General features: G+C 46.3%; 2 protein-coding genes across 3 annotated transcripts; one reads left to right on the top strand and one right to left on the bottom strand.

Moving 5' to 3' along the window:
- Positions 1-292: 292 nt before the first annotated feature.
- Positions 293-21,496, bottom strand: Pmm2 (phosphomannomutase 2). The gene is made up of 8 exons (XM_021644982.2): positions 21,366-21,496; positions 15,846-15,957; positions 13,736-13,812; positions 13,001-13,092; positions 10,040-10,139; positions 9,837-9,912; positions 6,685-6,800; positions 293-1,971 (listed from the first exon to the last, which is right to left on the bottom strand). Exons 1-8 carry the CDS (start codon positions 21,417-21,419, stop codon positions 1,870-1,872), a joined length of 729 nt encoding a protein of 242 aa, XP_021500657.1. The 5' UTR covers positions 21,420-21,496; the 3' UTR covers positions 293-1,869.
- An 81-nt stretch (positions 21,497-21,577) lies between these two features.
- On the top strand, positions 21,578-25,561 carry Tmem186 (transmembrane protein 186). Of its 2 annotated transcripts, none has more exons than XM_021644984.2 (2): positions 21,578-21,710; positions 22,810-25,561. In XM_021644984.2, exons 1-2 carry the CDS (start codon positions 21,708-21,710, stop codon positions 23,446-23,448), a joined length of 642 nt encoding a protein of 213 aa, XP_021500659.1. In that variant the 5' UTR covers positions 21,578-21,707; the 3' UTR covers positions 23,449-25,561. The 2 variants fall into 2 exon arrangements, with proteins under 2 accessions (XP_021500659.1, XP_021500658.1); XM_021644983.2 differs by lacking the exon at positions 21,578-21,710 and adding an exon at positions 21,717-21,973.
- The last annotated feature ends 136 nt before the right edge of the window (positions 25,562-25,697 follow it).

Below are 25,697 nucleotides of genomic sequence, written 5' to 3'. Positions count from 1 at the left end.
CTATCATGCACTACCTGGAGGGCAGAGGTCCTTTGTTAGGTGAGAGTTGAATGAAGAGGGTGGGGATAGAGGTGGGGTTTGTGACAGCCACTGTAGGAGCTGGCAAGCCTAGAGTCCACCTGAGGGCAGCACAGCCTCTGGGTGGCAGGGAACTACTGCAGCCAGGACAGTGAGGGGCTCCAGCATCACTAGAGCAGAGGAGGAAGAGGCTCTCAGAACCCAAGGTGGGGTTCTGCAGAACCGGAGTAGACACCCATTTGACGTTGACAGTTAAAGTGATCAGAATGAGACGTGAGGAAGGATGCAGTCCCTTTAATGTGTTTCATAGCCCTGCCATAAAATCCAAGGAAGCCACAGATTAGAGGTCCTGACACTTTCTTTGGGGGTGGACAGAGGTGAAGGGGTCACTGGCAGGTGTCAGTGTGGGCAGCCAAGAGCAGGGCAGTGGGAACACATGGTGGCTGGAGGCAGGGAAGGGCAGAAGGGGCTTCCGACAGGAGCTGGGCTGCAGAACCGTTTACTAGGCACAGGAAGCTGCCTGGGAAAAGTTCTTGGAAGGCTCTCCTTGAGGTTCTGGACGTCTGTGCACTTGCCAAGGAGAAAGAGCTGTTGCTGTGGCCATGAGGCTGTCACTGATGTCTCAGGAACTGGGTCTGTTACCTGGATTGGCCAGCGTGGGGTTATGGAGGACTACAGACAAGGCTTTGCTTTGCTGGGTCCCCTCTCCTTCCTTCCTGCTGGTGACAGTAGAGCAGTCTGGCTATAAGATGTAGCAAACAGATGGCCAGGCCGGTAGAGGTGCACACAATCATGAGATCGGTTGTCACTTGGCCAGCTATCTTAGGCAGGCCCTGCTGTGGTCTGTGGCTCACAAACAGGAAGCTGGCGTGAAAAACAGATCAGCCCTTTGGCTGATGTTCATGCCCAGCTTCCACTGGCAGACTGCAGACTGGGAGTGTGCATCCCGGAAGTCTTCAGCTCTGTCCCAGGTGGGTAACTGGCTGGCTTGTATGTCTTCATCCTCAGATCCCTGTTTGGTGGTAAAGTATAGACCTACACACTGACAGCTGCAGGTTTTCATAAAACCTCAGACGGTGTGCTGGTACATGGAACTGTATTCAAAAGGCAGAAGCAGGAAGACCCCAGGCTTAAGGTCCCCCTGGTCTACATAGCAGTTTCTAGGGCGGCCAGGGCTACATACTGAGACCATATTTCAAAACAGAACCTTCCCAAAACTACCACCACCACCACCACCAGAATACCCCAAACCCACAGCTTAAGTTTCACAAAGGGTAAGGGTCCCAGATACGGTCTTGTTTTTTTTCCTGTATCATCGTATGATGGGGAAATTTCAGAGACCAGCCATGTATCCAGCTCCTAGACCATAGGCTGGGAGAAGGGGCTGTAAGACCTAAATCGTAGGCTGGGCTCCATGCCAGGGCCTCATCCATGTGTTCTATGGGCTATTCCCCCCAACCCCAGAGCCAACAGTCTTGTTTGTTTGTTTGAGACAGGGTCTCATTCTGTACCTCAGGCTGGCTTCCAGCTTATGGCAATGCTCCTGCCTGAGCTTCCTAAGCACAGATTACAGGCATGAGCCACCACACCCAACCATAGCCATTTTTGGTAAGTTCTTTCCCTTGGGGCTGCTGGTACTAGATGGATGTAGAGGTGTGGCCTATTGGAATGCCCAATGAGCTAACCTCTAGCCCCTGTGTGATTGGACCCATGAGAACAGCGTGGCTGCAGGTTGGAGGCTGGGGCTGAGGCCCATGTACATGAGAGGAGGGACTCCAGCTCTGGCCTTAAGTGACCCCTGGCCCTGAGTGACCTTTCAGTCTTGTTGGCCAGGACCACATTTCTTTGGTGTTAAAGGAAGAGCTTCTCACAGATCCTGCGTGTGTCCTCAGGTGCTGTCACTGTGTAGCCCACAGTTCTGGGGTCTGTGAAGATCTCATGGTCATTGCCACCCTGCAAAGAAACAAAACAGAAGCAGTAGGCTACGCTTTGTCTTGGTCCATGGCTGCTGCAACCCTGATGTTCCTAGCTTAGGGAGCTTTCTTCAGCTAATTTTCCCAGAGTTTCTGAAAGGAATGGTATTTTAGTCACTGAGCAAGTTTAACCTTCCTGTGAACCTCTACTGAGCTAAGAAAAGGTAATTAAGCTCACGAAAGTCATCAGGAAGCCTTTGTGAGGATTTGCCTAAGGCTTATTTTCCTAATGAAAAAGCACAGGCAATCTCACAGCTATCAATCTGTCTTTTGTGCCCAAGTTTCTCCTGTATGTCACAAGTTGGTGGAGCAGGCAGCCTTGAGTGGACAGTGAACATGGCTGGTCAGTCTGCACAGCTGCTGGTCACACAGGGTAACTGGCTGGTAAGAGAAGGGGAATGGAATTGAGTTTACTCGATTGTGTGCTGTATGTATGTGCAGACGCTCCTATGTGCATGCATGCATGTATAGGCTGACTGGGTGTCTTTCTCAGTTGGTTTCCATCTTATTTATCCAGACAGGATCTTTCACTGAACCTGATTCAGCTAGAGGAGCTGGCCAGGGAGTCCCAAGAGCTACTTGTTGTAACTGGGTTTTCCATTCACGCCCCAGTTGCCGAAATAACAACTTTGAGACTTTACTATTTAGGAATAAATGCCTAGGCCACAAGCTTAGGCTCATTTTCCAACTAGCTAGTAACTTATTTCACTTGTTTGTTCTATTCTATGCATGCCATATGGCTGGTTACCTCTCCTCAGTTTCACGTATCTATTTTCCTCAGAGTCACGGCAAATCTCCCACCTCTCTCTATCCCACAGTTCATCTCTCCACCAGAATTCCCACCTCTTATTTTCTGCCATCAGCTTTTTATTGACAGGTGATGCTCCCATACTGTACACAAGAGATTCTTTCTACAACTTGTCTCTGTCTCTCCAGTGCTAGAATTATAATGAATTTAAATGGCCCTAGAGCTGGCTGTTATCAGAGCAGATGGGAAGAAAGAAGACAGGGTGGGACCACTGTAAACAGCAGTCAGTGACCCCAGCAGCAGGTTGCGTCAGCATGGGATTTCAGAAGCTGTCACAAATATGTTGGGACTCATCTAAGGGCAGGAGCTCCACACAGAATGCACCACAGGCACTTGGAAGCAGCTTTAGCTATAAAGCATCTTCTTCAGACCACATGGGGGCTGAAAGCAGGATGAAGCCTTTATATCCTGCCTCAGCCCTAACTGTAAGTGAATGTCAATCACCAAACCCATCTCACCCCTTTCAAAACTGGAGCCATCAAGTAAGAGCCACTGCCCTAAACTTGCAGTCACCTTGGATTCCCAGAACAGCAAATATTCTGGTGAACCACCCCAGAATAGGGTGATTTCCGTGGTGTGAGGCTGTGCCTGGAACTCCTCTCCTGAGAACCAGTTTGTCCTATCTTGCAGACCTCGAACGGAGGCTGGATCACACCTTCCTTCCATCTGCAGACCTCATCCCTCATCCTCTCCTCCATCCGTCTTTTAAGCTCCTGTCAGTTCCCTAGAGGTGGACTTGTGGTCACAGAGCCTGGCCTTTTGCCAGAACACTGGTACAAATAGATAGGGGTGGGGCAGGGGCAGAGAAAACAATTAAGAGGGTCCTGACAGAAGCCACTACCATAGAAATTCCAGAAGCAAGAGCTTTATACTGGTCCTACGCCAGCTCCTGTATCTGCCACTTGGTCCACACAGCAGTCTCCATGGTCCTGCTTTGCATCAGGGAGTGGCACCTGTGAACTATGGAGGTGAGGTTTGTTTGAGGAACTCGACACTTCAGAATGCTAGGTGCGGAAAATCAAAATCGGGCTGCCTTTAATCCCAGCACTTGGGAGGCAGAGGCAGGCAGACCTTCATGAATTTGAGGCCAGCCTGGTGTTCTCAAAACCAATACCCAGGCTGTCCAGAGCCATGGAACAGTGGCTCAGAGGTCATCAGAAGCAGAACCAGACCTGAGGTAGTGGCAGAGGCTACCCACTCTGGGAACTGGAGAGTTCATAGGCTAGACATGCATATGTTCTTGATCTGCTAGGAAAAGCTCAGCTACCCCAAGCTTACAGAACAAAAACTATTCCCAGAGAAAAGAGGGAAGGCTGTGCCTGGGAATGGGCCATCCTATTCTCTCAAGGCTTCTGGAAGTTAGCCTATTAATATTTAAATCCTGAAAAGGCCCAATGTCTGAGGCTGGAAACGGAGGCTGGGATTGATGAGCACTGGTTACTCTGCCTTGTAGGGACAAGGTGGGTACAGTGCCAGTACTGTCCACAGCCCAGTGTGTACCTGCTAGGACAGCCACCCATAGCACAGGGTGATTCTCTGTATACGTTTGTTAGCTGACACTCTCAGTGCATTGACTGTAATAAATCTTACTACGCTGCTTTTAGGAGAGGCAGGTAGAGGTGAGAGGGACTGCTCTCCAATGGGGAAGCACTTCCTGGAGGTCGGGAGCTGACAATTCAACAACAACAACAACAAGAAGGAGGAAACACCGGCCCACTGGGTGGTGTGGTACATGCCTTTAGTCCCAGCACTCAGAGGCAGAGGCAGGCAGATCTCCCAGTTCGAGGTCAGTCTGGTCTACAGAGCGAGTTCCAGGGCAGCCAGGGCCACACAGAGAAAGCCCCCACAAAGAAATATCAAAACAAACAAAAACCTCCTGCTGCAGGCCAGGGCCAGGCCTGGGGCCCTGAGGTTTTAAATGTAGAAGGCGAGCTATCCCCAGTCCTCCCAATCTAGAACAAGTGTGTAGTGTACAGCACTGGCTGGGCTGCAGGCCCTGGAGTGAAGAGCAGGTCTGTGCACAGCCTGAAGCTGGACAACTGCTCTACTTCTCTAGCCTGTGGAGCAGAAGACACATTCCGTGGCCCCAGGAAGTTGGCCGCATAGCCGAGGTCAAAGCCCGTGCCTTCTGATACAGAACTGAGGGACAGACAGTGGTATGGGATGTCCATGCTCCAAGAACCAGTCTCAGGAGCAGTAGACCTACTACTCTGGTGTTCAGAAGGCAGGCAGGCAGGCAGACAGGCAGGCAGGCAGGGACCCAAAGAACATCAGAAGCTAGTCTGAGGATGTCTAACCTGGTTCACCATCCTGTTAGTTCAGGAAGCAGATTATGGAGAGCGTGGTCTTATTGCAAGGACTGGGTGGGGAGAACACGTCATATGCTATCATTGGCCCCGAGAGCATGACTTAGTGCAGAATGGCAAAGGCATTTGTCCACAGCTAGGCTGAGGACAGTAGGATGGGATTTCAGTGTTAGGAAGGTGCCAGTAGTTAGGTAACTGCTCTCTAGAGTTTTCTAGCAGGTCCCTGACCTCCAGTCTCAGTACCAGCTGAACCTTTCGGCGATGTGCTTACAAAGCTAGAAGCTTGAGCTGGCTGTGGGCAGGCTATACAGAAAACATGCACTCCTTGGGGCTGGAGGTGGCTTAGCAGTTAAGATCACTCCCTCTTCTCAGGGACCCAGGCTTGACTCCCAGCATCTACATGGTGGCTCATGGGGGTGGTGACCTACCTGTGACCCCACATTCAGGTGATCTGACACCCTTTTAGGACCTCCACAGGCAACAGACAGGCTACTTGTGCGCAGATTCAACATGAGGCAAAACACTCATACACATAAAAGGAAAAAAAAAAAATAAAAAACAAAAAACCAAAAAACAGCAACAAACCAAAAGTAATCCCTGACTCCCCCAGTAGCCAGGCCCTGAGATCTCCCAGGGCCTTGCTGCATCCCCAGTTGGGGTTCTCAGAGACAAGCTTTTGTGTCTCGCTGCTGTGGAAAGTGATGGGGCCATTCTAGTCTGGGTGGTTTATGCTCACCACCCCTTGACCACTGAGCTGATTTTCAAGGCAGATGGTCCTCAGAATTCAGGAGGATGAATGCTGCACCACTGAATGGCAGGGGCCTTTGCAGGCTACATGAAGGAGGACAGGTGTGGGGGTTAAGCTACAGAGAGCAAGTCCACTGAGCATCCAGTTTAGGGGCTGGATCCATCAGGCACTTGAAAACCAGATCCTTCTGTTTTCTCCACTGGACATTTAACATTTAGTTATCAACAGACTATTATGGAAGCAGTTCAAAGGTGTACAAATGGTTGGAGGGGCCTCTGGAGGCACAGGACTGTGATCTGGGTGACCTGGAGAAAAATTTTTAAAAGAATCCCGTCTTGGAGGCAGTCCCCTGTTCCCCTGTTCTCCCTCCACCAGTGACTACTGTACAGTTTGCCTTTTCGGAACTCTCTCAGGCTCCAGCTCTGATGCCACCTCCACTGAACCTGGGCTTTCTGCAGGGCTCTCACTGACAGCCCACAGTACTCTCTGTCTGACACCTGGGGCAGATCCCCACACCAATTATGCTTGAGCAGCTTTGAGTATCAGACTTAGGAAATTCCCCATCTTCTCTTGTTTGTGACCCTAGTGTGTAATTTACAATGAACATAGTAGAGCAGGATAATAAAGCAACAGTGGTGAAGGTACTTAATTCAAAAGGCACACTGAAAATGATCTATAGTCCTTGCTTCCATTGGGCAGGGTCTTAAAGCTCTGAGGAGGGGGAGGCCAAAAGGGCCATCAGGTAAGATGTAAGATGGCAAAATAGCCCACTGTAAACTTCCCCCTCCAAGTCCAAACTGTACAAACTGCACAGGAGACTTTCCTACTTACTGGCATAGTCTTGTCTCCAAAGAAATGAATGGTCTTGTAACCATCATGTTCTAAGTGCCTCAGGCAATACCTCTTGTCCCATCCATCAGGAAAGACATCAAAGCTGATCTGGCCACCTGCAGGAAGGAAAGGGAACACAGCTAAGGAAGGCTGGGATGTGGCTCAGTGGGAGAGGGCTTGCCTAGCATGCCTGGGGCTCTTGTGCATCACCCCCAGGACAGCCCCAGGTGAGGAGGGAGCTAACACCTTTTGGAAAATAATGCACTTATTTTAAAAAATTTTTTTTAATATCCTTATTCACCACTTAATGCTACTTTATGGACAGGTTCTTTGCTGGTTTTCCCCGCATTATCATCTGGGCCTAAAAGCAACCACCTCTCTTAATGCTTTTCAAGGAAGAGGCTTACAAGTTTAAGTGAAGCAGGCTTATGTAAAAACCTAATCAAGGCTTCCCTGAGCCTGTCTGGCACTTTAATTCTGGGTCAGTTCATACTTGTCATCACAGCATTCACGAAGCTGAGAAAGGGGACTATGATGAGTTTAAGGTCAGCCTGAAGTTCATGTGAATTCCAGGCAAACATGGACTACAGAGTGAAAACCTTAAAAACAAAAAAACAGAACCTAGCTGGGCTTGGTGGTGCATGCCTGTAATTCCAGCACTCAGGGAGGCAGAGGCAGGAGGATTTTTGTGAGATCAAGGCTAGCCTGATCTACAAAGCAAGTCCAGAACAGTCAAGGCTACACAGAGAAACCCTGTCTTGAAAAACAAAACAACCAAAAACCCAGCTAAACCAAACCACCATCAGTGGAAAAGCCAAAAGCAAAATGTCTGAGCCCTTCCTATAGGCAATAGGTCTGTCACATGGAAGACATTTTATAGGGTGTACCCCTAAAATTTTCCTTCTTCCTATCCTTTCCTTTCCCTCCCTCCCTCTCACCCTCCTTTCTTCTTTCCTTCCTTACTCATGTGTATGAATATTTTGTCTGCATGCTATGTCTGTGTATCACATGAATGCCCGGTGCCTAAGGAAGCTTCATTGGAAACCCTGGGTGCTGCGGTTATAGATGACTGTGAGCTGTCATATATTGATGCTGGGAATTGAACACAGGTCCTCTGAATGAGTAGCCAGTACTTTTAACTGCTGAGCAAGTGTTCTGGCTGATATGTATGTACTTTTTTAAAGCAGGAAAAAACAATCAAACAAACAAAACCCCCCAAACATTTTCTTTCTTGTCTTTTCTCTTGTTTCTTCTCCTTCCTTCCTTTTCCTCTCTCTCTCTCTCTCTTTTGAGACAGGATTTCTCTGTGTAGCCTTGGCTGTTCTGGACTTGCATTGTAGACCAGGCTGGCCTTGAACTCACAGAGATCTGTTTGCCTCTGTGTCCCTGAGTGCTGGGCTCAAAAAAACATTTTCAAAGCTATCAGAAAAGCATTTGCTCACAGTTCAGGAATAATTGAAAATCCCCCTGTTTGTGTGTGACACATGGTTCCTTTGCAAGGCCAGTTTTCCTACAACCAACACACACATTAAAGCTAGCAAAGCCAAAGGGCTTTCAGGCAAGACTGACAGAGTTGCCAGCAGAAACGAACATGTTTGAAGCATTTAACTGTTAAGGATGTACCAGATGGCTCAGTGGGTAAAGGTGACTGCTGCCAAGTTTGACAACCTGAACTCAATCCCCTGGGACCCATGTGATGGAAGGAGAAAACTGACTCCTCCAAGCTGTCCTCACCCACCCCGCCCCCAACAAACAAAAAATATGGTAATAAAACTTAATAGGCCTATGCTACCAGGTGATGAGGCAGGGGCCAGGCTTCAGGCAGAACTCTGCACCAGAGACAGCAGTGGCCCAATCAGTGGCAGTCAACACAGGCTCTGTGAGCCTGGACAACTGTCTGTTCCTTTCTGAGCCTGATTCTTGCTCTGTCAAAGCCATCCACTAATTTCTGTGGTTTCTTGATCACGACACACTTGAGGATGTCAAGACATCTTAGTCTCCTTTATCTGAGAGGCTCAGTCTACCTCTAAGGCTTCTGAACGCCCACCTAAAGGCCTGAAGCTTTTACTGTTCACAAGCTAAGACACAGCTCTTCTGTGCAAGAGAAAAGAACAAGTGGGGAAAGTCCTGCAGGATACAGATGCAGAACCAGACCCTAAAGCATGGAAACCACTTCCTGGTGGGGGGGTGTCCTGCTGTAGCTGCTTGTGTAACTGTGGTACAAGGGTAGAAAGTAAAAAAAAAAAAAAAATCTACATCAAGATTAATAAACTGGGGCTAGAGAGATGGCTCAGGGATTAAAAGCACCTGTAGAAGACAAGGTTCAGGTCTGTAACTCCAGTTCTAGAGCATCCCACATCCTCTTCTGACCTCCTTGGACACTGGGCATACACATGGTGCTCACACATCCATTCAGGCAAATGATATATATAAAATAAATGAAGTCTTTTTTTTTTTTAAGATTTTATTTATTTATTTCGAATGTTCTATCTTTATGTACACCTTAATGCCAGAAGAGAGCAGTAGAAAGTATAGATGGTTGTGAGCCACCATGTGGTTGCTGGGAATTGAACTCAGGACCTCTGGAAGAGCAGTCAGAGCTCTTAACCACTGAGCCATCTCTCCAGCCCTATAAATGAAGTCTTAAAAGAGATTATCAAGTGAAAGAAGCCAGTTTGCAGAGGAAGACTGACCGCTCTTCCTTAACCTGGCATCACCATGTGAACAAAGAACAATCAAAACAAAGACCACCACAACAAAAAGAGGGAGGGACTATACAGGACCACACACTACCTGGCTGGATGCTCTGGGGACTCCTCAGCTCACCAGCCACTTCCATCCTTGGGGGTGCTTTTCCCTTTCTTAGTAACATGTCTATTTCTACTCCACATCTAACTCTGAAAGCACGATTTTCCCCATCTCTCCTCCTGGTAGCCTCTGAGATTTTCTCCTAACCTGTACTGTTTTCTCTTAAACTAAAAATTGTCCTCATGACTTCTTCCGAGTCTGTTTCCAAGTTTTTATTAGTGAGACAAAGAACCCCATAAGGTAACCTCAGTTACAACCACCCTACCCACCATAGCCCTAAGCATGTCAGCAGCCCACCACATGCTCCAGGAGTATAGGGATCAAAGCCTAGGTATGCACCATACCTATGGAGAATGTGAGGCCTTTTCCTGCAAATTCCTTCCTCAGGTCTGCTACAAATTTTTGTCGTATATGTTCCTTCTGAGAGAAACAAAAAGATACCAGTTGTCCATTGTGTCGCAGTGTAGAAGCACTTTAAATACTGGCCTATACGGTTTGGCTGCTTTCCTCACACCGGCCATGTCCCTACATACATCTAAGAACTTACTTTATCGAGTTCGTAGAACTCAATTCGTTCTTCTTGGCTGCAGCTCCTTCCAATAGGGGACACGTTCAACATGCCATTTCGGAATTCGATAAAAGTTCCCCTGGGGAGGAGAAAGAGGACAAGGGTGCCCCAAAATACAAAATACCTCATTTCCTTGGGCAACATTACATTTTAGACAGCAGGTGTAAGTGACCAGGTTTCTTGTACGCTGTGTACCATAGAAGCTTTGAGCCACATAGTACTATAGATTTGAAATGTGGCTAATCCAGATTGAGCTGCATAGATTCTTAGCATGGAAAAGGAACAGAGTAATCATTCAGATTTTTTTTTTATATGAGGTTCTTTTTATTATAAATCATTACAAGCTGCAGCTTGGGCCCACACCCCCCACAGCCTAAGTGGGAGAGCTGAGAGCTAATTCAGATTTTTTGTGTGTATATGCAGATATGCATGTAAATGTGTGTGAATGTACATGTGGAAGCCAGAGGTCCACAGTGGGTGTCTTCCTGGATGGCTTTCCACCTTATTGTTTGAGACGGGGTCTTTCACAGAATATGGAGCTCACAAATTCAGCTATAGCACTTGATCAGCAAATGGGGAGATGCGCCCATTTTCTGCCTCCTCAGCATGGGGACTATAAGCATGCACTACAGACACAGCCTTTTTGAGGGTGCTAGGTCCTCAGTCTTGTTAAGAAAGCATTTTACTGACTAAACTATCTCCCCAGCTGTGTGGAATAGGAATGGCCCCACAAGACTCATGTGTTTGAATACTTAGTCACCAGGGTGACTATTTAAGGTGTGGCTTGTGTATCACTAGGAGGTGGGCTTTAAGGTTTCAGCTCAAGCCACAGCCAGTGTCTCTCTCTCTCTCTCCCTGTTGCCTTCAGATCCAGATGTAGAACTCTCAGCTATTTCTCCAGCACCAAGATGATAATGGACTAAACATCTGAACCAATTAAATGTTTTCCTTTATAAGAGTTGCCATGGTCATGGTGTCTCTTCACAAGATTAGAAATTCAAACCAGCCCTATTTCTTTTTTGAGTAAAGTGAACAGAGATGTAATAAAGAAATGAACTTCTAAGAGTGAGAAGGACCACAGGGAGGAATATCCCACACCCCAGTTTTTGAGAGAGGGTCTTTGTAACTCAGGCTGTCCTTGAACTCGCCATGTAGCTAATGATGGATGACCAGGAACTCCTGCTCCTCCTGCTTCTACCTCCCAAGTGCTGGGGTTATAGGCTTGAGGTACCATGTCTCATTAGTCATAATATTTTACACTGACTACTTGCTAAAATGAGGTTTTGGATGTAGTGGGGAAAACAGGGTGTGTTACCAAAATAATCATCCCTTGGTTCACTATTTCTGCTGAACTGCTTTAGGAGCAGCTCACAGAAATAAAGGGCTGAAAAGGGATCCCAGCACAAGGGCACTTGCTCCCTCAGGAGTCTCATATCTGTTTCCGGGGCAACTATTGTGCTAGGGAGCTCTTGAACAGACTGATGTCATTAAGGGAGGACACACAGTTCTAAGACTATGGTCCAGGGAGCCTCACTAATGACTCAGGAAACCTGATTTATTCAGAGGCAGACTGCTCATTCAGGCTTGATGTGATCACAGAAAATGGAGCACACCAACACTGTTTCAGCTATTCCAGGGAAAATGGCTAGAAACTTAAAAAAAAAAAATCATGTCTGTAGTTTTAGACTCAAAATACATATTAAAAAATTTATTTTGTGAGGGGCAGATAGGATAGGCATATGTGTGTGTGTCCTGCTATATCCTGTCTGCTTTAGTTCCTTGAGACAGCGTCTCTCCATGAACCTGGAAAGATGGCAGGCCAGCAAGTCCTAGTGGTCCCCCATCTCTGTCCTCCACAGTGCTTAGACTATAGGTGTACATGTGACCAAAACTAACGTGTGTGAAGTCTGGGAATATGAACTCAGCTTTTTATGCTGTCACAGCACATGCTCTTCTTCACTGCTCCAACCCTGTAGCCCCTACAATGTGGATTTTCTTTAATGACTGCAGACTAAATACATTCGGTTTTATATGACATCTAGCTTTAGACTTTCAGATTGTGGGCTTCTGACGCTTTTTAAAAATTATGTGTATATGTATGTGTGTATAATGTATGAGTGTACATGTGCGTTTTATGTGTGTATGTAATACTGGTGTGCATGTGTGTACGGCTAGCATTTTCACTACCACTCTCCACTTTTCCTTCCAAGACACAGTCTTTCCTTGAAGCCAGACCTTACTCGACTCTCAGGACACTGTCTCTACTTCTTCATGGCTAGTTCCAGATGACATGACCATACTCAGTTTTTATGTGGGTGCTGGGGAATCTGAGCATCAGCCCTCATGCTGGTAAAACAGACATTTTGGGTATAGCAATTCCCTGGATCCTTCTTTTGTTGAGGTAAGGTCTCACTCTGTAGCCCAGCTGGACCAGGAACTAACTATGAAGCCCAAAATTCATAGCACTCCTCCTGCCTTGGCATCCTGCATATTGGCTGACAGGTTTGACTCATTCTCCCCTCCCCCAATATTTTATTCAAGACAGAGCCTCACTGAGACCTAGAACTCACTATGTAGACTATTCTGACTTCCAACTCACAGAGATCCACCTGCCTCTGCCCTCCAAGTTCTGGCCTCTTCTTTCTTTCTCTCCTCCCTCTCAGAGAGCCCTGTCTGGCCTTGTGATCCTCTTCCCTCAGCCTCTCTAGCAGGTATCACCAGGTCAGACTCTGTGCTCTTTACATGCTATTTCACAGGTGTCTGTACAGCACACCATCACATGGACAGCCATCTTTTTTACAACCATCTTCATGGTGGTTAGCTATATAGACTATATCCAAGTAGTTCTAGTGAGTGCTGGGTTTTAGCTGTGAGACCTAATCCACCCAATGAGCCCATTGCTCCATATTCTGCAAGAGCCTTTGTTAAGAGTGAACCCACCTTTTCTTAGGGAGCTTAATTTTTGCAATGTAGCTCAGACAGTAGTTGATCAGGTCTTGGATCACAACCTCCCCCAGATGATCTTGAATACTCTAGGCAGACAAAGCAGGAGTACTGTCAAAATGGCTTCATGGGCAAACCCAAATATCCTGCTAACACTGCTGGAAACCACAGGCTGACCCGGCAGGGGCACTGACACATCCTGTAGCCCTTTTACCTCTTTCTCTTTTCTGCTAGTGGAAAACATTAGGCAAAACACAGCCACCTCAGTCAAAAGCATCTTCTGCTTCGTGAGTCAGGGATTTGTGGTCCTTTTCTTTCACACACTTCCAGGAAAGGCCAGAGAGCTTACTGCAGATGTTCTTAAGTATTAAGTACAGCCTCTTTCACAGCCCCTGGGTGAGTGCCCCGCTCTAGCTTTGGCTATTGTAATGGAAACACTGGACTCAAGCAGCTTTAATAGGCCATAATAAAAACGTAGTCTGGAACAACTATCTGGAACAAGCAACAGCTGCATAGAGCAAAATTTAAACTTAATCAAGAATACACTGTGAAGACTTACTCCTCCCACCCTGAGCTCCCAGCATGTGCCCGGAGGCACTCAATCATTAGCACACAAAATGTGTTGTTCTTGCTCCCTGAGTTCAAGCTAGGATGACTGACTGTCCCAGCAGTGCTGCCTTACACACGACATATTAGTAGTGATCCAGACGGGCTGCATACTTAAAAACTTACCTGTTTACACAAAAGCTTCCCATCTTTGTACGCTACCAAGCCATTCTCTGGAAACACATAATCGTATTTCTCAACCACTACAACCAAAACAAGATAAAACTGAGGATGCATTGAATAGAAACCTGCCTTTTTCTTTCTTCCTCAACATCCACCACCAAGGACCCAGCTAAGCACCAGTGGGCTGGGCCAGCCCTTCTCATCAAGAGCATGGGGACTACAACAGCAACTTTGACTGTAAGTCTGAGGGATGATAAAAGAACTACAGACAGACCCTGCCTGCAGCCTGCCAGTGTGTAAAGATGCCAGCCCATTTCTGTTCCCAACTGCCATGAACTAGCAGCACCAGGAAACAAGTGAAAAGATGGCCACATTCTGTTCTCAGAATTTCCAGGCTCAAATTTAAAACAAAACAAAAACATTATATGCTAGGCTGTGGTGGCATACACCTTTAATCCCAGTACTTAGGAGGCAGAGGCACACAGATTTCTGAGTTCAAGGCCAGTCTGGTCTTTAGAGTTAGTTTCAGGATAGCCAGGACTACACAGAGAAACCCTGTCTGAAAAACAAGCAAATACCCAAATCAACCAACCAACCACGTATATTATTTTGTGTGTATGTGTGCACTTGGCATGTTGATACCATGGTGTATGGGGTAGGTCCGAAGACAGCTTGTGGTGGTTGACTCTCTCCTTCTGTATGGGTTCTGAGTACTGAACTTGGGTTGTCAGGTGCCTTTACCCACTGAGCAATCTACCCAACCCCAAAATAACCGCTTTATAAAAATAAAAATTTAGAAAGCTGTTTTAAACATGCTACTACGCCTGCCTGTTTTTCAAATAGGCCCTCATGAAGCCTAGGCTAGCCTTGAGCTCATTATATAGTCTAGCATGATCTCAAGCTCACAGCAATTTTTTGGAGTGCTAAGATTACAGGTATGTCCACGACACCTGCTGATGCCAGTGCATCAGTGTGTTCTGAGCTGGCTTCTAGTATGTGAGTGTTTTGACTCTTGTTACATCTTCACTGAAAGACACAGCTTTGCCATAGTGATGCAAAACCTCTCAGAGGTTGGTAAGTACAACACTGGAGGCAGGAATGGCAATCCCCCGTGACAGGATTTCCTGGACGGAATATGCCTCGCAACACTGCTGTTAGAGTTTCTAGAGGAGAGTACCTCCAAGAAAGTTGAAGTGGAACTTGTCCTGCAAATGCATACGGACTTCTCCCATAGTGATCTGTTCTGACCCACAGACTTGCACTTTCAGATAAGACGCAGTGGGTTCCCAACCATGGCAACATGATCCCAGGACATACCTAGCAATGTCTAGAGACAGCCTGGGTTGTTAAAACTGTGGCTGAGTGTGCATGCACTCTACTGGCACCTAGCGGGGAGATGCCAGAGATGGTACCAGGCATCCTACAATAAACTGTCCTGCCCGATATGTCCTTAGTGCTAACATGACTCTGGGACAACTGTGTTTTCTGTCATATCATATCATGAGTTTAAAACAGAAGACTCTCCAGCTAGGTATAGTGGCTGATGCCTGTTACTCCAGTACTGGGAGAAAGAGACAGAAAGTGACTTTGAGCCCAGCCTGGGCTACAGTGTGAGACTGTATCACAAAAGTTCTCTAACTTCCCAGGCCTGTGCTGGAGACCCTGGTGCTATAGGGAGCCTAGTGACTCTCATGATTAGGGAACCATCAAACACACTGGGTTAAAGCAATAGAAAAAATGTTCTGTGACCAGAGGTATCTCCATATCTGAGTGGAGAGGACAGCCAAGAAATGGGCTGGGTTGAAGTGAGAGGGCAGCGACATGCAAATACTAGAGGGAGAAGAGGTTCCACAAGCAAAGACACAGACACACACTTCCTTTAAGGTGAGTCTATCTATACACCTGAGTGAAGGGGTTCTGTCACAGATCACAGAACTTACTTCTATAGGATTAAAGCAAAGGCCAAATAAGGGCAGAGGAAAAGCCTTCCCAGAGAAGGCAAAAAGTATGCTACAGGAGTGATGGTGGCTTGGGATTTGAGGGGATGCTTGCGGGCAGGCATCAGTATTCTCATGATTAGTTAGCTTTGGGCTAGAGGGTAATTAGCACTTACCATCATTTCCCAGTTGCTCTTGTACTTTCTCAAAATCCGAGCCACCTACCACTCCAATTTTGGTCTTCTGCCTTAATTTTTGTAGAAAGTCATCCATTTCTTTTGTAATTTTCTACATGTCAGGAAGGAAAATAGGATGATTTTGAGTCACACAATCAGATAAAAACTGCAAACTAATCCAGCTCCTATTTTACACAAGCCCAGTGCTATTACTAGGCCGGTAGAAAAAATTAAATATTTATTTGTTATTTGGGGATATTAACCTTTTTGGGTTTTCCCCCCACTTTCTTTTATTTTGGCTGTTTGAATATATATATATATCTGTGTAGCACATGCATGCAGTGCCTTGGGAGTAGAAGTGGGCACGAGATCATCTGTTGTGAGCCACTTTTGGATGCTGGGTCCTCTGGACGTGCAGCCAGTGCTCTTAGCCAATCTTTTGATCTTTGAAGAAGGAGTTTCCTATTCAATGAATATGATTCACTATGTCAGAGTGGGTACATTGTCACAAGCTTGTAATCCAGCACTTGGGACATGGAGACAGGAAGATCAGGAATTCAAGGCCAGCTTTGCCTATATAGTTGGATTTCCTAAGACTGTCTTTTAACAGACAATCAATCAATCAATCAAACAGAAGCATGTGTTGACGAGATTTATGTCAACCAGACACACTCCATAGTCAAGTCATCTTAGAGGAAGAAACCAAGACTGAGAAAATGCCTCCATAAGATGGGGCTGTGGGCCAGCTTGTAGAGCATTTTATTTAGTAATTGATGGGGGAAGAGGAGCCCATTGTGGATGGCACCACACCTGGACTGGTGGTCCTAGGTTCTATAAGAAAGCAGGCTGAGCAAGCCATGTGGAGCAAGCCAGTAAGCAGCACTCGCTAGAGCTTCTGTATCAGTTCCTGCCTCTAGGTTGCTGCCCTGTTTGAGTTCCTGCCCTCACTGCTTTTGATGATGAACAGAGATATGTTTGGAACTGTGAGTAAAATAAGCCCTTTCCCCCACAACTTACTTTTTGGTCATGGTATTTCATTGCATCAATAGTAACTCTAACACCAGAGCCTTAGAATGCACTTTTTTATACTTCTTTTTGTTTTGTTTTTATTGGTGCTGGGTATTAAATGCAAGCCTTGTACATTCCAGGCAAGCAAACTACCACTGAGATACAGCCCCAGACTCACTTTCCCCAAATTTTTTCTTTTGTTTGTGTTTGAGACAGGGTTTTTCTTTGTGCCCTTCCCTGTCTTGGAACTCACTCAGTAGACCTTTTATGCACATGTCCATAACCCCAGCTGATTCAAAAGTGAAACAAAATAACCCTTGTGCTGAGGGTCATATCACCTCTCCAACAAAATGAAACAGGGTAACAATGGAAAGAATGAAACCCGGCTGAAAGAAAAAAACTAAGGCATCTGAGAGGTGGTGATGGTTAAGGAAATTGGGCCGTGGGTTCCAGGAGGCTCAAACCCAGGCCTGTGTGCCATCACATCAATGACCGTATTACTGTAGCCGAGCACTGTTCGTCCATGGAGGTGTTCTGGCAGCTCTGTCCCAGAGAGAGAGAGAGAGAGAGAGAGAGAGAGAGAGAGAGAGAGAGAGAGAGAGAGAAGTAGCTGTGACAGAGATGATGTGGCCTACAAACCTGAAAATATTGACTATCTGGGTCTGGGGATATAGCTCAGGGGAAGAATGCTTACCTAGCTTGTTCAAGGTGCTGGGTTCTATCTCCACAACCAACAAATAAACTGAGTGTCTGAGTGTTTGTTTGTAACTAACTACCTTTTACAGAAAAGAATGCCAACTTCTGGGCTATGGTAATAGAATACTAAATATCTTATTATGACATTATGATTATGAAGGATGACATTCTTCACCTTAATGGATGCTGAAAGACAAAGGGATGAAGCAGCTTGATGACTGTGGTTTAGACAGAAAGTTACTCAGCAAGAGAAAACACAAAGTTATGTCAGCTATTTTAACCTAAGTAACGGGGATATGGGTTTACTATTTTTGTCAATGATATGAGAGACTTTTCAAGATGCCAAAGTTGGAAAATGATTCATGGAAGTTCACGTTTTTTGTTTTTTCTAAAGCTTTTTCTCAAGTCCTACTGTTTAGAGAAGAAAGTACCCAGGAGGACAAACTTCTACACTAACAGGGAAATATAGAAACTTCTGGAGTCCATGCTAACCAGACTGAACTCAGGCAGGTCATATCCTGTTACAACAACTGCAATAAAAGATAACTTGTTCTTTCCTCTTCCAGATTGCACTGTGATTAGCAATGTTTGAGAATGCACATAGATGGAGGCAGATAAGGCTGATGATGAATACATCTGTTGCCAAAATATTTTAACTGCAGTACCCAATATATAGGGGAATTCTCTCTTAAATTATAGTTTTCTCTTATTGTTATAATTGCTTATGATCACTACAAGCGTCTGAAATACGTTCTCGATATACATTCTGGGTCACCTGGCTTCTTTACTGTTTTATACGTAACACCCATCTATCCTCATTTGCTTGGTAAACAGAAGCATTTTCCCAGTAGCTCATCTAGTACCTGGAATGGCCTCCATCCTGGCAGAGTGAAAGGAAATGACAAACAGGACAACTAACAGTGCCAGGAGGCCCAGGATTTTGAACTACAGCTGCTGTAAAAAGCTGAGGCAGTCAGGGCTTTACTCGTTTCATTTCAGTTTCCTTATGTTAGAATGGTAGTGAGGGTGCACACCTTTAATCCCAGCACTTGGGAAGCAGAGGCAGGTAGATCTCTATGAGTTCAAGGACAGCCTAGTCCACACAGCAAGTTCCAGGACAACCAAGGGTATACACACACACACACACAAACCCTGTCTGGAAAAACCAAAACCAACCAACCAAACATAACCACTATGGCTCCTGGGCCAAACTGAACAGCAGTTTGTTTCTATAACTTTATGTATAAGCATGCTCATGTGCCACAATGTAGAAGGGAAGGCCAGAAGACAACTTGTGAGAGTTGCTTCTCTCCTTCCATCATGTGGACTCCAGGAATTGAACTCAGGTCCCAAGGCTTAGGGGTGACTACTCACTGAGCCATCTCAGTGGCCTCTGTAATTATTAGAATACAGCCATTCTTTATATATGGTTTATGGTTACTTTTGCAGTAAGTTGAGTAGTTACCACAGGCCATATCTTCTACAAAGACAAAAGTACTTAACATATGGCCCCTTACAAAATATGAATTCTGATCTCAAAGCTCTAGACTATTGGCTTTTGTTTTGAGACAAGTTCCCAGGTTTATCTCAGACTCACTACATAGCCAAGGCTGGCTCTGAGCTCTCAAATCCTCCTGCAGGGATTAAAACCCTATGCCACCTGCTGTGTTGAGCAATGAAGGTGAGTCAGAGAGGGCTCCAGAGAACTTGTGGTTTAATGTCATCCCTAGATGGATCAAACTGGCTCAGAAAGGTAGAATATGGTGGAGACGGGTTTGGGTTGTGGTTTAACTAAAACTAAGGATGTATTTAAAAGCTTTGGCAAAACCTACTACGTTTAAGGTATATGCATATATACACTGTCTTCTCTCAAAAGACACGGGTTATTAAAAACAAAACAAACCAAGCCATCTCAGTTCCAGGAGGGGAATATTATTGACCAGAGAGCCCCTGTTGCCACTGCTCCCAGCTGCCTCCCCTAACTAGATGTCCTAACTAGTAAGACCATCTAAAAGACAAAGCACACTTTGGTTGCAAGACATAGAGAAATCAGGCTGGAACTGACATGTTTAGTTTTCATAGTGCTAAAAGGTGCTATGCGAGCCACTGGGGGGAGAAAAGCCATTAACAGCATTTCCCAGCTACAAATCCTGCATAACAGCACTGACTTGCCAAGCAGTATGGGCTCACTTGTCCAACATTGGCATGATTGTTATGTGGGTTTCTGATTGAATATTAGGGCTACTCCACAGGAAGGAATTAATGCTTGGTACAGTAAGCATGGTCAAAAGCCTATGGCTCAGGAACTCATAGGCCCAATAAGAAAACCTACTGGTCAAACTACCTTCTAAATATTTATGTTTATACCTATAGATTAATGCTACTCTCAACCTTGGCAAGAACCCACCTATTCATTCATTCATTCATTCATCATTTTGTGTGTGTGTGTGTGTGGTAAGCAGTGGTTTATGTGGACTCATATCTGGTCAAAGTGTTAAGAATAAATGCCCTATCAACCCTGCCACGGCTGGGAGTGGGGATGGGGGCAGAAAGAATACAAGAGCCAGAGAATGTGGAGGAGTGATGAGAGATGCTGTCTTCTGGACATTATGTGGCTGTTGCCTTCATGAATTCAGCAACTGTGGTTACCTGCACAAGATCAAGTCAGTGAACACTCCAGCACGGATGGCGGCTGTCTACCATTTGGTGGAAGGTTCCTCGTGTGTGTGTGTGTGTGTGTGTGTTATTAACTGGACTTAGTGGGTTATTAAAATAGAATTTTAAAGCTGAGTGTGGTGGCGCATGCCTATAATGTTAGCACTCTTCCAGGCAGAGGCAGGCAGATCTCTGTGAGTTCAAGGCCAGCCTGGTCTACAGAGTCCAGGACAGCCAAGGCTACACAGAGAAACCCTGTCTTGAAAAACAAAAACAACAACAACAACAACAAAAGACATGAAAATGGAAGAGGGGTGTATGGTGGTGTTCTACATAGGAAGCAGAGGAAAGTTGGAGGTGAATACGATTGAGATACACTGTACATGTGTAATCGACAAAGAAAAAAATGAAAAAACAACACTGACATATCTAAGATTACGCACAATTAACATGGGCATCTGGAACACACTCCACGAAACCTAAAAGGGGTGGGGCAGGGGTAGTGACATCCAAGCTATTTGAGCCCAGTCTCAAGCTTGAATGACTTCTGCTCAATTACGAATTTGTGCAAAGAAGGCAGAGACTGTCATCGCCAGAATGAACCCACAAAAACGTATCTCTTATCATAACAATATCTGTTAGCGGAAGAAGTTCCACTGGATCCTGGATGCTCTTTTGCAAACAGCCTATTTCCATCTGGGACCCCACTACTGCAGCGGCTGGTGGAAGCAGCTCACCTTTGATCTGGGCACAGCACTGTCACGAATTTCTGTGATCCTTACCAACACCCTTGCAACAGGCAATGACCGTTTAAAGTGGCTTCGGGGGCTCCGAGAAAGATTTGCTCAAGGTCAGACAGCTGAGAACCTGCCTATGACATACTAGAAGACACAGACAAATGTGACAGGGCTGGGGATGTGACACAGCTGGTCAGAGTTTAGACTAAGATGGAGTTACATGTAGTCCAGGTCAGCAGTCCCCAGGGTCCAAGAAGAAATTCAGACCCGAACATTCACTCTGAACACGTTTCCTGCTCGGAAGGTTTTGGACCCCTCTTCCCGCGCACCCAGCTCAGTCTCCTGATTACTGGACGGTCGTTACCGCGGCCTGGAGCAGCACGGGCTCCGCTCCAGGACCGCGAGCCTCCCTGGCGCTGCCTACCTGCCGCGGGGCAGTCAGGGTCCCATCCACGTCGAAGAGGCAGAGCGTGGCCATATCTCCAGTTAGAAGACTTGCTGGCACCCGGAACTCCAACCGGAACTTCCGGGTCCGCTTCAAGCGCCATAGCCCCAAGGCACGACGGGAAGATTTCCTGATGGCTCATAGAACACTCGCGGCAGATAAAGGATTTGAACCACAATTCCCAAAGCCTAGTATAATTGGCCTCTTTTTCAGTTTGAGCATGCGTTCTTCTTTTTTTCTTTTTAAAAGACCGCTAGCGCATGCGCTCTTCCAAGTTTCCGGTACACTGTCCGTTTACTTCCTGTAGCAGGCGACAAGATAATGGTAGGAAGGTCAGGTGGTGGGCGGTGAAGGAGGGAACGCGTTTAGGGACCCGGTCGGATCTAGGACTGGCAGGAAGGAGTCTTTGGCCACCGATTCTGGATTTCACCGGTGGAAAGCTGGGCTGTGTTATCTGTTTCTCTGCCTCCTCTGGTCCCCTTGGGTCACGTGAACGGTCTGAGTAGCTGCAACTCCCTGAGCGCACACCAAGTTCAGGCTTAAGAACCATGTCTCCCTCAGCATATTCTGAGGCTTTCTTTGGAAAGGTGAAGAAGGATGCGCAGCTAGTGTCTCTGGGAGCCAGGATCGTAGCCTCCCTCTAACTCTAAAGCCCAGAATTTGCTCACTATGCTGCTCGAGAGAACCATTGTGTAATGTGTTGAGGGTCCCTGTGCCTCAGTTCTCTGCTGTTCCCCCTTTCCCGACCAGGCTAATAGAAAGCAGCTAACGTATAAGGCAGTCAGAGAACTGCAAGAGTACTGTGATAAGTACCCCATGGATTTGGTGCGTTGGTTTCTGGCGCCGATTGGTATTTTTGGGGGAAGTGTCCCATAGACTTGTGGACCCAAGTTCGAGTCTCTGTCGAATGGCTGGAACTACAGCTTTTCTATGTTTATTTGCCTAGGGGAAAGGACCGGTTTAGATTCAGACTCTGCCCATTCATTCTGTTGTGTTTCCTTGCACTTTTTTTTTTTTTTTGGCTTAATTTTTATTTTTATTTTTTTTGTTTTTAATCCTGTGTGTTTTAGTTCATGTACTATGGCGTTTAGAGGGGCCCAGGACATCCTGCATGAGTAATTTTTCTTCCTCTACCATGTTGGCCTCAGGGATCAAATTCATGACACCTGATTTGGTGGCAGGCACCTATACTTGATGGTGTATTTCACTGTCTGGAATTAGAGTTTTTTGTTTGTTTATTTGTAAAAACGGGAGCATGGTACTTAACCAGAGTAGAATTACACACACAGGGCAGTCTGTCTTTATCACTAACTCTGGAGGTCATGGTGACTTTCCAGGCTTGGTTGGAGCCTTTCTGGGGATGCTTTGCCTTGTTCGTTGTGTGATTAGCATGGTGGAATTCTGAAAGAAACCTCTTTTCCAGGCTGTCCTCCTTCGAGTCGTGCCAAGGTGGCAGGGTCCAGCTGCATGGGGGAGGCCTTTCCACCGACTATGGTGCTGCACTGGGCAGGAGACTTCCAAAAGGTGGGTGGGGAGCAGTTCTCCCACCTCGCAGGAGAAGCCACCAGGCCCAGAGATGGAGAAATTCCACACAATCTACAGATTCAATGCCATCAGGGTGGTTGGCTTCATATCTCAGCTGAAGCTGGCACAGACAGGCCTGACTGTGGTGGCCCTGCCCCCAGGCTTCTACCTGTATTCACAAGGCCTCCTGACCCTCAACTCACTGTGCTTCATGAGTGGAATCACCAGCTTCGCCCTGGGCATGCTATGTTGGATGAGCTACTTCTTTCGGAGGCTGGTGGGCATCCTGTATGTGAATGAGTCAGGTACCCTGCTTCGAGTGGCCCACCTGAGCTTCTGGGGCTGGCGACGGGACACGTACTGTGCCGTGTCCGACATGATACCCCTGTCAGAATCTAAGGACCGGGTCCAGGATGTGTTTGTGCGCATCCAGCAGTACAATGGCAAGCAGACCTTCTACCTTACCCTACGCTATGGCCGCATCCTAGACAGAGAACGATTCTCACAAGTGTTTGGAACCCTGGCTACACGCAAGTAAAGAACAGGAACTAGGTCTCGTAGCCCTGGTTACTTGGATTTTAGACAGAAGGCAAGAGCAGGATGCGGCAGAAGCTAATAACCAGGGGCCGAGGCTGAAGCTCAGTTGGTCGACTGCTTGTGTAGCATGCAGGAAGTGGAGCCTTGGGTTCAATCCCTAGCACCACATATAGCCAGGCGTGATTACACAGTATTCTTGTACTCAGTACTGGTGATAGAGGCACGTGGAGAAGAAGTTCAAGGTTGTTCTGGGCCAAAAAAGGTATTGACCAACTTTAGGAAAAAGCCCTTAGTGAAACATTGTACTGTATAGGACAGTCCATCAGAGAGCAGCCAGAGAAAAGGCAGTTCCTGGAGAGCGCTATGCCAAGATCACCAAGGCAGCCCACTGCTGTGAAGCCAGAAGGCTGGAAGCTGGTAGAGGAACACAGGATGTGGAGTCTGGAGACATGGGTTCTGCTGGCCTCAGCTCCTTTTCCCGGAGCAGGGCACTGAGTCTCTGAACCTTGAATTGCACTCTGAGATGGAAGGTCCTACCACTGTCATGGGGACGAATATGAAAGTAAGCAGTACTGGTAGAGGCTGGGCATGTGGCTTCTCGGAGGAGCTCTCGCCTGGCACCGGTAAAGTGTAAAGTTCCACCCTCAGGCAAACCAGGGACTGCTGAGCACTGTGTAAGGTGAGCAACCCAGAGCTTAGAACACGGGCTGCCGCTGGGGGCCTGAGAACCCTGCACTGCTTCTCATGCTTACCAGCTGGGTGAGCAGGGCAGAAGCCAGAGTGGACTTGGGTTTCCCGTCAGGAAGTCTACACACCCACGAAGGAAGGGACAGCACTCGTCTAAGAATATGTTAATCACCAGGAGGTCCAGGGGCCCTTACATCAGGGAGCTTTGCAATGTCATCAGGACAGAGGGAATCTGCCCAAGCAACAATTTATCTGCTGAAGGAGACTATATATGCTGCTTTTCATAACAACACATGCTTATTAGGTAGATTGTACCAGAATAAAAAGGAAAGCAGCCGTGATCTTTGTAATTTTCCACTTGAAATGCTTTTTGTTTTTTTTTTTTTGTTTTTTTTTTCCTTTCTTGAAGAATTTTTCTTTTAAAATTACATTGATTTACTTGTGTGTGTACTACTGCAAATATCTGGAGTCCTCTTCCTTATACCTATTGGTTCTTAGGGGTTAAATCTGGGTTTTCAGGCTTGCTTGCAAGCACATTTACCCACTGAGCCATCTTTTTGGTCCTGTAGCCATTCAGTGGTCCTCTAGCCATAAAATAAGCGGAGCATGAACAACAGTAGACATACCAAAGTGTGTGTTTGGCAGCAGACACCACCAGGCCGCAATCCTACACAAAGAACTACAGGCAACTTAGAGTTTCTGAGAGCAGGAGAAATAGGGTTCCTCCGGGAAGAGCACACCAGTTATTCAATATGAAGTGGTTGGCCCTAAACATATACACACCAAGTATATACTTAGCAGGTTACACTTAGCTATATATATATATATATATATATATATACACACTTAACAATAATTAATGAAAAAAGAAGCCATGAATTTGAAAGGCAAGGGAGAATATATGAGATGGCTTGGAGGGAGGAAAGGGAAGGGGAAAATTATGTAATTTCCATCTCAAAATGTTAAAAAATGCCTTTCAAATTGTAACCATTTTTCTTGTTGAGGGCATGAAGCACACCCTCCGTTGTGCAGCCATCACTGCTGTCTAGTTCTTAGGCTTCACTATCCTGGATAGGATCTCAATACGAAGGCTGAAGTTGTCATCATCCTTCATCTCTGTCTCTGGTTGTTTTTAGGCAGCGGCTAATTTCTGAATTTGTTACTCTGTAAACAGATCATGGTGTATTTCCTCCTGTGTTTGCCAGCTTTTACTTGGTGAAATGTTTTCAAGCTGTTTCATCTATCAACTTAATGAGATGGTGAAAATGTTAGTTTGTTCTTCATGGTTTGACTCTTGGGGGTGCAGTTGGGGCCGAGAGAATGTGTATATATTTACCAACTCAGCCAGGTCAGTGGACATTTGGGTTATTTCCACCCCTTGGCTATTGTGAATAACACTGATGTGAACAATATAAATAGAAAGTGCTTGTTGGTGTCCTTGCTGGTTTTTTGGGGGGCCAGAGTGGGGGAGTTGGAATACTGAGAAGGAAGTAAAGACACAAGAAGGGGCTATTAGGTTTCAGTATCCCCCAAAGCCATGCTTCCAGTGATCTAACTTCCAGA

Source organism: Meriones unguiculatus, chromosome 11 (genome assembly GCF_030254825.1).
Source record: "Meriones unguiculatus strain TT.TT164.6M chromosome 11, Bangor_MerUng_6.1, whole genome shotgun sequence".
NCBI lineage: Eukaryota > Metazoa > Chordata > Mammalia > Rodentia > Muridae > Meriones > Meriones unguiculatus.
Note: the sequence above shows the minus strand (reverse complement) of the source record. Positions and strands in the feature narration are given on the sequence as shown.

Coding starts and splice junctions, on each gene's coding strand:
- Tmem186 (XM_021644983.2), top strand. CDS start 21,935: ATGTCTCCCTCAGCATATTCTGAGGCTTTCTTTGGAAAG. Junction 21,974..22,809: donor CTGAGGCTTTCTTTGGAAAG/GTGAAGAAGGAT, acceptor CCTCTTTTCCAG/GCTGTCCTCCTTCGAGTCGT.
- Pmm2 (XM_021644982.2), bottom strand. CDS start 21,419: ATGGCCACGCTCTGCCTCTTCGACGTGGATGGGACCCTGACTGCCCCG. Junction 6,801..9,836: donor AGGCCTCACATTCTCCATAG/GTATGGTGCATA, acceptor TCCTTCCTGCAG/GTGGCCAGATCAGCTTTGAT. Junction 1,972..6,684: donor TTGGAGACAAGACTATGCCA/GTAAGTAGGAAA, acceptor GTTTCTTTGCAG/GGTGGCAATGACCATGAGAT.